This window comes from Rhineura floridana, chromosome 9 (genome assembly GCF_030035675.1).
Source record: "Rhineura floridana isolate rRhiFlo1 chromosome 9, rRhiFlo1.hap2, whole genome shotgun sequence".
NCBI lineage: Eukaryota > Metazoa > Chordata > Lepidosauria > Squamata > Rhineuridae > Rhineura > Rhineura floridana.
Genome location: NC_084488.1, coordinates 124535481 through 124547977, shown reverse-complemented (window position 1 = coordinate 124547977; position 12497 = coordinate 124535481). Strand labels below are relative to the sequence as shown.

At 47.0% G+C, this 12497-nt stretch overlaps 1 protein-coding gene across 2 annotated transcripts in view; it reads right to left on the bottom strand.

The window, feature by feature from the left end:
- Positions 1–12497, bottom strand: part of SIGLEC1 (sialic acid binding Ig like lectin 1) — a 68243-nt gene that overhangs the window by 23805 nt on the left and 31941 nt on the right. For both annotated transcript variants that reach the window (XM_061583643.1, XM_061583642.1), the window contains exons 12-14: positions 10557–10817; positions 3863–4165; positions 2609–2860 (exon numbers count right to left, since the gene is read on the bottom strand). In XM_061583643.1, the coding sequence (XP_061439627.1) occupies positions 2609–2860; positions 3863–4165; positions 10557–10817 (816 nt within the window). The remainder of the gene's footprint in view (positions 1–2608; positions 2861–3862; positions 4166–10556; positions 10818–12497) is intronic.

The following is a 12497-nucleotide window of genomic DNA, read 5'->3' as shown; positions in this document are numbered from 1 at the left end:
TCCTAATTCTAGGTCATTAATGAACAAGTTGAAAAGTACAGGTCCCAATACCGATCCTTGAGGGACTCCACTTTCTACAGCCCTCCATTGGGAGAACTGTCCGTTTATTCCTACTCTCTGCTTTCTGCTTCTTAACCAATTCCTTATCCACAAGAGGACCTCTCCTCTTATTCCATGACTGCTAAGCTTCCTCAGAAGCCTTTGGTGAGGTACCTTGTCAAACGCTTTTTGAAAGTCTAAGTACACTATGTCCACTGGATCACCTCTATCTATATGCTTGTTGACACTCTCAAAGAATTCTAATAGGTTACTGAGACAGGACTTTCCCTTGCAGAAGCCATGCAGGCTCTGCTTCAGCAAGGCTTGTTCTTCTATGTGCTTAGTTAATCTAGCTTTAATAATACTTTCTACCAGTTTTCCAGGGACAGAAGTTAAGCTAACTGGCCTGTAATTTCCGGGATCCCCTCTGGATCCCTTTTTGAAGATTGGCGTTACATTTGCCATTTTCCAGTCCTCAGGCACGGAGGAGGACCCGAGGGACAAGTTACATATTTTAGTTAGCAGATCAGCAATTTCACATTTGAGTTCTTTGAGAACTCTCGGGTGGATGCCATCCGGGCCCAGTGATTTGTCAGTTTTTATATTGTCCATTAAGCTTAGAACTTCCTCTCTCGTTACCACTATTTGTCTCAGTTCCTCAGAATCCCTTCCTGCAAATGTTAGTTCAGGTTCAGGGATCTGCCCTATATCTTCCACTGTGAAGACAGATGCAAAGAATTCATTTAGCTTCTCTGCAATCTCCTTATCGTTCTTTAGTACACCTTTGACTCCCTTATCATCCAAGGGTCCAATCGCCTCCCTAGATGGTCTCCTGCTTTGAATGTATTTATAGAAATTTTTGTTGTTGGTTTTTATGTTCTTAGCAATGTGCTCCTCAAATTCTTTTTTAGCATCCCTTATTCTTGCATTTCTTTTGCCAGAGTTTGTGTTCTTTTTTATTTTCTTCATTCGGACAAGACTTCCATTTTCTGAAGGAAGACTTTTTGCCTCTAAGAGCTTCCTTGACTTTGCTCGTTAACCATGCTGGCATCTTCTTGGCCCTGGCGGTACCTTTTCTGATCTGCGGTATGCACTCCAGTTGAGCTTCTAATATAGTGTTTTTAAACAACTTCCAAGCATTTTCAAGTGATGTGACCCTCTGGACTTTGTTTTTCAGCTTTCTTTTTACCAATCCCCTCATTTTTGTGAAGTTTCCTCTTTTGAAGTCAAATGTGACCGTGTTGGATTTTCTTGGCAATTGGCCATTTACATGTATGTTTAATTTAATAGCACTGTCCTTATGCTTTCAGTTGTATTCCTGCACTGAGCAAGGGGTTGGACTAGATGGCCTTATAGGCCCCTGCCAGCTCTACTGTTCTATGATTCTAAGTGTGGTTTCTAAATATTTAAACAGATAAATAATATATGGGGTGGCTGGGTGTGCACTGCAAAGCAAATTGTTGGGGAGACACCTCCCTCCAGCTACCCACCACACTAACTTCCCAGAAGTATTAGTACATGTTAATTATCATATGCAAACTGTATGCAAATTGGAGCCACGGCCCTGTGCCCCATCTCCTTTCAATACCCAGCAACGCCATGATGTGAGGAACTGGACACTGGACTAGTTGGATGTTTGGTCTGAACCAGCTGGGCTTTATGTCAGCCCTTTGCCAACCTGGTGCCGTCCAGCAGTTTTGAACTGGGGCTGACGGCTTGTAGCCCAAGACAGCTGGAGGGCATCAGGCTGGCGGAGGTTGTCTTATTTTCTTGCATACTCATTCACCGTCACGCATGCCTACTTATCACTCTGTGGCAGCATCAAGCTTCTGCAAAGCAAGCATTATGGAGCAACGTCACAGAGCTTTCTGGTCATCACCTCCCAGATAAAGCAGGCATTACCAAAATACACTTCTTTCAAAAAGACAGGATTCACTACAAAAGACTAATGCTGGGAAAAACAGAAGGGAGTAGAAAAAGAGGAAGGCCAAACAAGAGGTGGATTGATTCTGTAAAGGAAGCCACAGACCTGAACTTACAAGATCTGAGCAGGGTGGTTCATGACAGATGCTGTTGGAGGTTGCTGATTCATACAGTCGCCATAAGTCATAGTCAACTTGAAGGCACATAACACCCCCCTCCAAATGAAGCTCTCTCATCCAAAAGGAACGGAACCCTTGGTGGCACTCCCCCTCAAAAAAACCTTCTCACTACTTGGTGAACTGGGAACCATGAACTGAGGGCTGATCCACTAGGGCAGATGGAGCACTGCCCCACCAAACTCAGCCTGCCCTCAGCCAGCCCCCACCTGCCTGCCTTCTTACTTGCAGCCAGTCCAGGGAGTGGCCCCGCCTGTCAGCTTCCTCCTCCTTAGCCTCAGTGCTGCCCCTTGGAGAACTCAGCAGGGAGGAGGAGGAAGAAGATGGGGGCCCAAGCAGAATGAGTTGGTGCTGCCTGTCACTGGCTCTGGCTCCTTGCCTTCTGCCCCAGCAGTCCCAATGGGCCCCAGTCACCACTGGGATGGGATGCACAAGGACAGTTTGCAAATTCAGCCACCCCCAGAACTTACAGAGGACATTCAGAGTGCCCAAGGAGGAGTTCCGGACCCTTTCCCCATTCTTCACTGTGCAGTAGTAGGATCCAGAATCAGCAACGGTGGCGTGGGGAAGTGCCAGCATCTTGGACGGGCCTTCTGCGTACCACCTGCTGTTCTTGTACCAGGTATAGTGCGGCTCGCCGGCTGCATCACTGGCAACCGCACAGGTAAGGTTCACCGTGTTCCCTTCGAGAACATCCGGAGGAGAAATCCAGATCCTTGCAGCTAAGTAGATTGAATGTGGAAAGCAGGCAAACAGAGGTCTGTTAATGAGTGAATCTAGAAAGGAGTGGTGTTTGAGAGTGTTTCTGGATATGCCCTGCAAATGCTGCTTTCTATATCTAGCGTAGCCAAGAGCTAATGCTGAACTGTCCGTTTGGATTGACATGAGTGTAGCGTGCAATAAAACCTGTCACAGGACATGGAATATATTTCTTTCTTTTTTTAAAAAAATGGCATTCTGCTTAGGATCATTCCTAGTCACTGCCTGATCCTAAGTTAACAAGGAGCTTCTGTGACAGAGATGTGATGGAAAAGGCACTCTCAATTTCTATGCTAAAACATGTACATCTAAAGCAGCCTTCTTTAACCTGGTGCCCTCCAGATGGCTTAGGCTAGAACTCCCAGTTATGTTGAAGTTGTAGCCCAAAACATCTGGGGGGCACCGGGTTGGGGAAAACTGACTTAACAGCATTGCATTTCACCACACGGGGGAGCATTATAAGACCAGGTCCCTGAAGAACTGAGGCTGCAATCCTGTACACCAGGTCTGGGGAGCCTTTGGCCCTGCAGAGGTTGCTGAACTACAACACCCATCCTCCTCGGCCATTTGCTGGCTGGGCCTGATGGCAACATCTGGAGGGCCAAACATTCCCCAGACCCACTATACATGCTTACCTGGGAGGAAGTCCCATTTAATTGAACGGGACTTCCTTTTGAGTGGACACACATAAGATTGCACGGTCAAGGGAGTTCTAGTCCGAAACACCCGGAGGGTTCCAGGCTGCAGAAGAAGGTTGATCTTGTCCAAGCTACATGAAAATCTAAAAATTGCCTCCCCCTCCCCACCGGATATGCTTGTTTGCAGTTTGTTGCCCATGGCTAGGAAGTCTAAGTACACTTTTCACAAGCCCTCTCTGCCTGAGCCAATATTTTGGAGCCTTTTCTGGTCCGCATCGGGCTCGCCAGCATTTCTCCCCCAGTGGCTGCACCACTTCCCACACTCACTCTCCGCAATGAGCTTCACCGAGGAGCTTGCATTGCCATAAGCGTTGGCAGCAGAGCACAGGTACTCTCCTTCATCCTCCATAACCACATCCAAGATCTCAACTCTCAAGCTGTTGTACGAGGCGGACATGCCGACCCGTGGATGACGGGTTCTGCTGGAGCCGGCGGTGGAGGCCAGGAGCTTGCCGCCCTTGGAAATGGCCATTTGGGATTGTGGTTCACTCTCAGCCGTGCAGTGGATGATGGCCACTTGTCTGCCCTCTGTTTGAAGGAAGGAGGTCACCTGAGGTTCCTGAGGGGGGTCTGTGTGAGGAAGAGAGATAGCAGTGTTAGGATCAATGGGAACTACTTCCTTTCCAGCTGTATGCTGGGAGATTCAGGACAGACAAAAGAAAGTCTTTCACATACCACATTGTCAAACTATGGAATTCGTTCCCACAAAATGCGGCAATGGCCACCAAGGGTGGAAAGATCTGTCCGTTTTGGTTCTCCTAGTCATTTTTTCCAGTCTTAAATTCAAGTCTTCACATTTGTGCAGGAATTTGTGATTTATTTATTTTTTAAATCCTTCTGGAAACACATCAGCATGCTACTGCAAATTTCTCCTAATAAAACATTTTTGTAGGCAGTTTTGACTAACGTACATGTTTTTGCAATATAATAATAATGCATGTTTGTTATATGTTGTTTTCACTCATATATTCATTTTTATGGACACTTTCCCCTAATCTATGCATTTTTGTAAACATTGTTTCATTGAAGAAGTACAGCGCAAAATTTGGATAAGTGAGACTTTCGAAGGAGAGCTGTGTGTCGGTTCTCAGATGGTTTTGGATTTAGCTTTAAATGCAAATTGAATTTCTTCCCCCATCCTTAATAGCCACCAACTTCGACTGCTTTAAAAGAAGATAAGACAAATTCATAGAGAATAGGGCTATCAATGACTAGTAGCCACAGTGGCTATATTCTCCCTCTGCCTCTGAAACAGAGATAGGTGAGAATTTTGATTCAATTCACATTTCAAGTTGAATCTATCAAAACTGCACTTTCTAAAACAATATGAGAACCAAAACACAGCCAACCTTTGAAATTCGCACTTATTTGAATTTTGTGATACAGTTTGCCTATAAAACAATGTCTACAAAAATGCATGCATTAGGGGAAAGTGTGCATAAAAATAAGTATACGAGTGGCAATAGCATGCAAAATGCATTATATGGTGAGAAATGACTTCCAAAAATGTGTACATTAGTCAAAACTACCTAGAAAAATGCGCTGAGTAGGAGCAATTCACACTAAAATGCTGGAGAATTTTCATGAGGATTTAAAAAGAAATAATAATAAATAATAATAAAAATTTATTTAATTAGTCGCCCATCTGTCCGCCTAAACGGACACTCTGGGCGACGTACACAATATAAAAACATATACATACAGCAAATTACAATATTAACAGCAATTCATCTAACCATCCTTCAGTAATACAATATAAAAACCTAACCCATCCCAGAAACCCCGTAGGCCTGCCTGAACAGCCAGGTCTTTAAAGCTTGGCGAAAAGCCATCAGGGAGGAGGCGTGACGAAGGTCAAAAGGAAGCAAGTTCCAGAGGGTGGGAGCCACGATCGAAAAGGCCCTCTCTCTGGTCCGCACCAGTCTAGCTGTTTTCACCGGTGGGACCGAGAGAAGGTCTTGTGAGGCTGATCTTGTTTGGCAGCATATTTGGTGATACTGGAGGCGTTCCTTCAGATAGACTGGGCCGGAACCATATAGGGTTTTAAAGGTTAGTACCAACACCTTGAATTGGGCCCGGTACACAACTGGCAACCAGTGTAACTCCATCTACACTGGGGTAACGTGGTCCCGGCGACGGCTCTGCTTTATTAAGCGTGCCGCCGCATTCTGTACCAGTTGTAATTTCCGGACCGTCTTCAGGGGTAACCCCACGTAGAGCGCATTACAATAGTCTAATCGAGAGGAGACCAGGGCATGTATCACTCGTGGGAGCAGATGTAAGGGAAGGTAGGGACGCAGCCTTTGTACCAGATGAAGTTGGTACCAAGCTGCCCGGCTCACTGCAGAAACCTGAGCCTCCATAGACAGCTGGGAGTCCAAAGTGACCCCTAGGCTGTGGACCTGGTCTTTCAGGGGTAATTTCACCCCATTAAGTACCAGGTCAAAATTTCCCAGCCTTCTCTTATCCCCCACTAGTAACACCTCGGTCTTGTCGGGGTTTAGCTTCAGCCTGTTCTCTCCCATCCATCCACTTACGGACTCCAGGCAATTGGACAAGGTATCCACAGCCAACTCTGGTGAGGATTTGAATGAGAGATAGAGCTGTGTGTCATCCGCATATTGGTGACACTGCAGCCCAAAACTCCTGATGATGGCACCCAGCGGTTTCATATAAATGTTGAATAGCATGGGGGAGAGGATAGAACCCTGTGGCACGCCACAGTTGAGGGGCCAAGGGTCTGAAACCTCATCCCCTAACGCTACTCGTTGGTATCTGCTGGAGAGATAGGAACGGAACCACTGTAAAACAGTGCCTCCTATTCCCAGTCCCTCCAGCCGACTTAACAGGATACCGTGGTCAACGGTATCGAAGGCCGCTGAGAGATCCAGGAGGATGAGGAAAGTGTGTTCTCCCCTATCCAACGCCCTCCTCATATCATCCACCAGAGCGACCAAGGCTGTTTCAGTTCCGTGTCCAGTCCTGAAGCCCGACTGGAAAGGATCTAAATAATCTGCTTCCTCCAAGTGTGTCTGTAACTGTGTAGCCACCACATGCTCAATCACCTTGCCCAAAAATGGTAAATTGGAAACTGGGCAAAAGTTGTTCAAATCTTGGGGATCCAAGGAGGACTTTTTCAGAATTGGTCTTATTATTGCCTCCTTGAGGGCTAATGGCATTGCACCCTCCTCCAAGGACGCATTTACCATTGCCTTAATCCCATTGCCCAGTTCCGCTTTACAGCTCATAATGAGCCATGATGGGCAAGGGTCAAGTAAGCAAGTGGTTGGTTTCACAGTAGAGAGCACCTTGTCCACGTCATCAGAGAGAAGAGGCTGAAACCGATCCCAGCAGACCGGACTGCAACTGGCCGCCTCTGGACCCCTACTTGTAACCACGACGTACGGAATCTTGTCCTTCAGGCGCTCGATTTTATCGGCAAAGTGTTTTACAAATGTGTCACAGGAGGCTTTTGAATGTTCCATAGGTTCCTGAGCAACTGGACCGACCAGGCTTCGGACCACTTGGAACAACCTCCTGGGACAACACTCTGCCGACGCAATAGAGGCAGCAAAAAAATGCCTCTTTGCTGCCTTTGTTGCCCGCTGGTAGGCTGCAATCGCCGCTCTAACCAGTGTCCGATCGCCTTCAGTGCGCGACTTCCGCCACCGGCGCTCTAGTTGTCTCACCTCCTGCCTCAGACCCCGTAACCATGGTGTATACCAGGGTGCAGTCTGAGTTCTATTCAGGGGGAGAGGACGTTTCGGTGCCACCCGGTCTATTGCCCTAGTGATCTCTCTATTCCACTCCGTCACCAGGGTTTCGACCGGGCGTCCTTCAGTAAGCTCCAAATCACCCAGCGCATTCAGGAATCCTTTGGATTCCATTAGGCGTCTGGGGCGGACCATCCTAATAGGTCCTTGTCCCCTGCAGAGGGTATGTGGCAGTGAGAGATCCATATTCATCAGATAGTGATCTGACCATGACACAGGGCTAGAAGAAACAGTCCACATTTTCAGATCACTTCCCTTCTCACCCGAGACAAACACAAGGTCAATAGTATGGCCGGCTACATGAGTGGGACCTATATTACTTAGGTGCAGTTCCCATGAAGTCATGGTTTCAATGAAATCCCGAGGGGCTCCAATGAGAGCGGCCTCGGCATGCAGGTTGAAATCCCCCAAAACCAATAGATTCGGGGTAAACAACCGCACAGCCAAGACCACCTCAAGCACCTCGGTCAGTGAGTCTGCTGCGCAGCGGGGTGGGGCGGTACACAAGCAGAATTCCTAAACTGCCCTTTGGTCCCAACCTCCAGTACATACAATCAACAAACTTGGTCTCGTGGAGAGGAGGTCTGGCGAAAACCAAGGACTCTCGATAAATAACTGCCACACCCCCTCCCCGCCTACCAATCCTCGGCTGCTGTGTATAACGGAAACCCGCTGGGCACATGGCCTCAAGTGTGGGAGCTGAGGCCTCATCCAGCCAGGTTTCCGTAATGCATACCAGGTCTGCATCCTCATCCAGGATAAGATCGTGGATGATGGATGTTTTCTGAACTACAGACCTGGCATTACATAACAGCAGTCGAAGGTTGGATGGAGTCTTACATCCCCCAGCTATCTTCTGGTTTGGGGCAGGCCCGGAACAAGGGATGGGTATAATACATCCATCCCTTGTTCCCCTAAATTGGCGTGGCCTACCACTTACGCCCTTCCAGGATCTGCCGCCAAGTCTCACATTGCCGTGACCACCACCCCCTGTCAAATTCCTACAGAAATAAGAACTGGATTTTAAGATTGGAAAAATGAGAAACTGACAAATCTTTCCGTCTCTGCTCTGAATCCCAGTTGCTGGAGAGCACAAGCAGGGAGAGGAGCTGTCGCACTCGGGTCCTGTTTGCAGGCTTCTCACAATGGGCATCTGGTTGGCTACTGTGAGAACAGGATGCTGGACTAGGTGGGCTCCCTTTGGCCTGATCCAGCAGCCAGATGCCTCTGATGTTAACTCCCATCAGCCCTGGACAGCACCCATGCCAGCTGGGGCTGCTGGGAGCTGTAGTCCAAACCAGCTGAAGGGCACTAGTTTGGGGAAGGCTGCGTTAAGATGACCACCACCATGCTCTTTATGGCTGTGTTCTACCTCCACTGTAATGCCAGTTGCTGGGAATCACAAGTGGGGAGAGCTGCTGTTGCACTCATGTCCTTGCCTGCGTGTTTCTGCATTGAGCAGGGGGTTGGACTTGATGGCCTTACAGGCCCCTTCCACCTCTACTATTCTATGATTCTATGTTTCCCATTGGGTCATCTGGTTGGTCACTGTGATATTGGGATGCTGGACTAGATGGCCTGATCCAGCATGGCTCTTACGCTCTGGTCACAGAATACTGGGGGCAAAAAGGGCTTCCCCGGATGAGAATATGATCTTGTCTCAGGGCTGGTGACAACAGTTGACATGGTTGGGCATTTGCTGAGGACTCTCTGACAAGAACGCCCGGGACCTGCTGCAAACAGAAAGTAGACGCGCTGAGAGAGGTGGACTCATGGACCGTGCATTGCACAAGGACCCTCCAAACTCTGGAGTTGGAACTGCCTTAACCCCTCCTCCTTGTATTTGGGTGCCACCCACAACCCTACCCAGGCTTCCTTTTTGAATTCAACACCCAGGCTGCATTTTTAATGTTCTGGATCATATGAGAGTGCATCAGCTTCAAGCACATTTGGAAGAAACACTGAACCAATCCACAGAGACATTGCTAGGTCCTCAAATCCCCCCATCATTTTCCGGAGCGGTTGGCTTTTTTCAGCCGTGTCTTACCCAGAGCACCCCTTTACAGAGCAGGTAAATGAAGCAATAGCACCACCTGCTGACACCTCAAGGAACAGCCATGAATTGGATTTCAAATGAACTCCAATGCTTCTTCATGCACCGAAATGAATGACATCTGCGCGGACTAGCAGCAGATTATTATTATCTCCAGGGTATCAGGCCAAGGTCTTTCCCATCACTTGCGGCCTCATCACTGCAACAGGAGATGCCAGGGACTGAACCTGGAACCTTCTGCATGCAAAGCAGGTGCCTCCCCTAGCTATGCCCCCTCCCCCTTCCCTTTGATTAAGGGAGACCAAATGTTTGCTTACACACCAGAAATATTTTTTTCCTATGAAAAGATTTTGTCTACGAACTCTCAGGGAGCCACATGACTGGGTGTTCAATCACCTGTATGCAGGGTAATGGAGACTTCCAGTGTGAAACGGCTGGGATTTTAGGCAGTTTGCCTTTTGGAACTGAGGAGGATATGACAGGCTACAAGACTGGACCATTTCCTCATGACACAGGAACAAGGGAAGCTGCCTCATCCTGGGTCAGGCCAAGCAGCGGCTTCTCCAGGATTTCAGACAGGGGACATTCCCAGCCTACATGGAGATCCTGGGGATTGGATTGAATTTGGGACCTTCTGCAGGCAAAAGGTGCTCTGCCACTGAGCTGTGATCCTTTCCCATATTGGGAGTGAAGCACCAACACTTGTGACAAGTAATCTGAACCAGGGAAGAGTGATCAACAGAAAGGAAACCTATTCTTCCCTCTTTGATTCCTTCTTTAGTAACTACTTGCTTGTTTTTTCTCAGGCTTTTCTCTCTTCCTTCCGTCCTCTTCCTTTCTAGTCGGTCAGAGATAGCATCCGTGTGAACCTCTTAGCCCAACAATGGCCACATGTATGTCTGTAGTCAGAATGACTTTATTTCCCTTGAGTAATAAACCTTAAGTTTCTTTATTCTTCCAACCAACAGTCTTACCAGACTATTCATTTCTGCACTCTGCTGCAGTAGATACCAAACTCCAAAATCCCCATATTACATGATTAATGTCTAGATACCTTCGTGGTACAACTCCTCCCCAAACTGACTCCAGGGAGTCTACTTCTGGTTACGGATGCCACTGCAAAAATGCCACTTACAAAAGACAGTTATGCTGACAGATGGGGAGACACTGAAGCTGGCCTCATCTGGAGTGTGGGCCTTGCAGTGGTAGGAGCCAGCATCCCTACTGGTTACTCGTAGGAAGGTGAGCATGCTGGTGTTGCTCTCTGGAATGCGCTTGCTGTTTTTGTACCAGGAGAAGGTGGAGTCATCCGGAGCACTTCCCATCACATCACAGGTGAGGGTGACTTTATTTCCTTCAAGCAACTCTGGGGATGGTGTGACCAGTACTCGGGCAGCTGGATTTTGGAAGTAAGTCACAGGAAAACTGGATATCATGCTTAGATGTAGCAAGAACAAATGCTCAAGAGAATTAACTGGGACACTGGATCACGTAATGACAGGTTTGCATTTGAAAAACAACCTTGATGAATAAGAACTGGAAAACACTTACTTGTGCTGCAGATTGCTCTAGAACATGATGTAGTATTAGTGTATATTTATTCTATTTATGAATCACTTCCCATAAAATATCTCAAAGAGGTTTCACCATAAAAACATCAAAAATAAAAACAGTTCCATATACACAATTATCAGTTCCTAATCAATAATTATAGTAATCAGGGCTTATGCATATGCATGCAGAACAGCCACAGGGTGTGTTTTCCCCCCTACAGAATTCAGCTTCCTAAAAATCTTATATTTTTTTAAGAAAAGAAAGAAAGCTATTTCCTAGTCCTGTTGTTTGACAAGATCTGAAATTCATACAGACCCTCTTGGGTGTTAAGATTGGCGGAGGGGGCCCTCCTGGTAGTTCCATCACACTCAAAAGTGTGAGAATGGGAGCCCAGGAGAGTGCCTTCTCTGTGGTAGCCCCTAAATGTTGCAATTCCCTCCCTCCAGAGGTATATCTCCTGTAGCTGAAGATGCACCACCTTACCCTGGCCTTTGACAATTAAGGTATTTTGTTTTGTTTTCATTTATTCCTTTATTTTATTTTATTTTCAAATGTTTAAATTTTTACATGTCACTAACGTAAATTAGAACAAAGAATAATATAATATAACATTAACAAATACTGTAATACTTTTAACAAATACCATAATACGAGAGAGAGGGAAAAAGAAAGTTTTTATAACTGTGTATCATTGTACAGTTGCATTTAAAAAAGAATGAGACAAATTCATGGAGAAGCATTAGACTATCAGTGGCTACTAGCCGTGATGGCTGTGCTGTGCCACCCTAGTCAGAGGCAGCATGCTTCTGAAAACCAGTTGCCGGAAGCCTCAGGAGGGGAGAGTGTTCTTGCACTCGGGTCCTGCTTGCGGGCTTCCCCCAGGCACTTGGATGGCCACTGTGAGAACAGGATGCTGGACTAGATGGGCCACTGGCCTGATCCAGCAGGCTCTTCTTATGTTCTTCATAAACCTAAGTTAGTCATGTCCAGTAACATCAATGAGTCTACTTTAAGTAGAACTAGCATTGAATGCTACCCTGCCTATCTTCGCATGAGTCATTCATTCACACCACTCTTTTCAATGGATTTCCACATCACTTTCCAAACTGCAAAAAGTAAAACTCTTTTTTTAAAGTAGATTCACTGCACTAGGGTGGCAGAGCTCTTCACTTTAACCGCACAACCTTAAAGTTCCAGTATGTTTGCAGGGACTGATGAGAGTTGTAGTCGAAAAGCATCTGGAGGGCACCATCTGGGTTGGCAGAGACCTGCTTGATTGCAACTCAGCCTGTATCCAAACCTCGGCACGTGCAACTGAAAGGACCACTTTATCTTTCCTATTTTTAGTCCGGCTGCCTCGCCTTCTCCTAGAATCATAGAATCATAGAGTTGGAAGGGGCCTTGTAGGCCATCGAGTCCAACCCCCTGCTCCTGTTATTTCCTCTACCTTCAATTTTAGATTGCAGACTCCTCAGGGCAGTGACCTGCCCTCTTGCACTCTGTAAAGCACCATGCATACTGA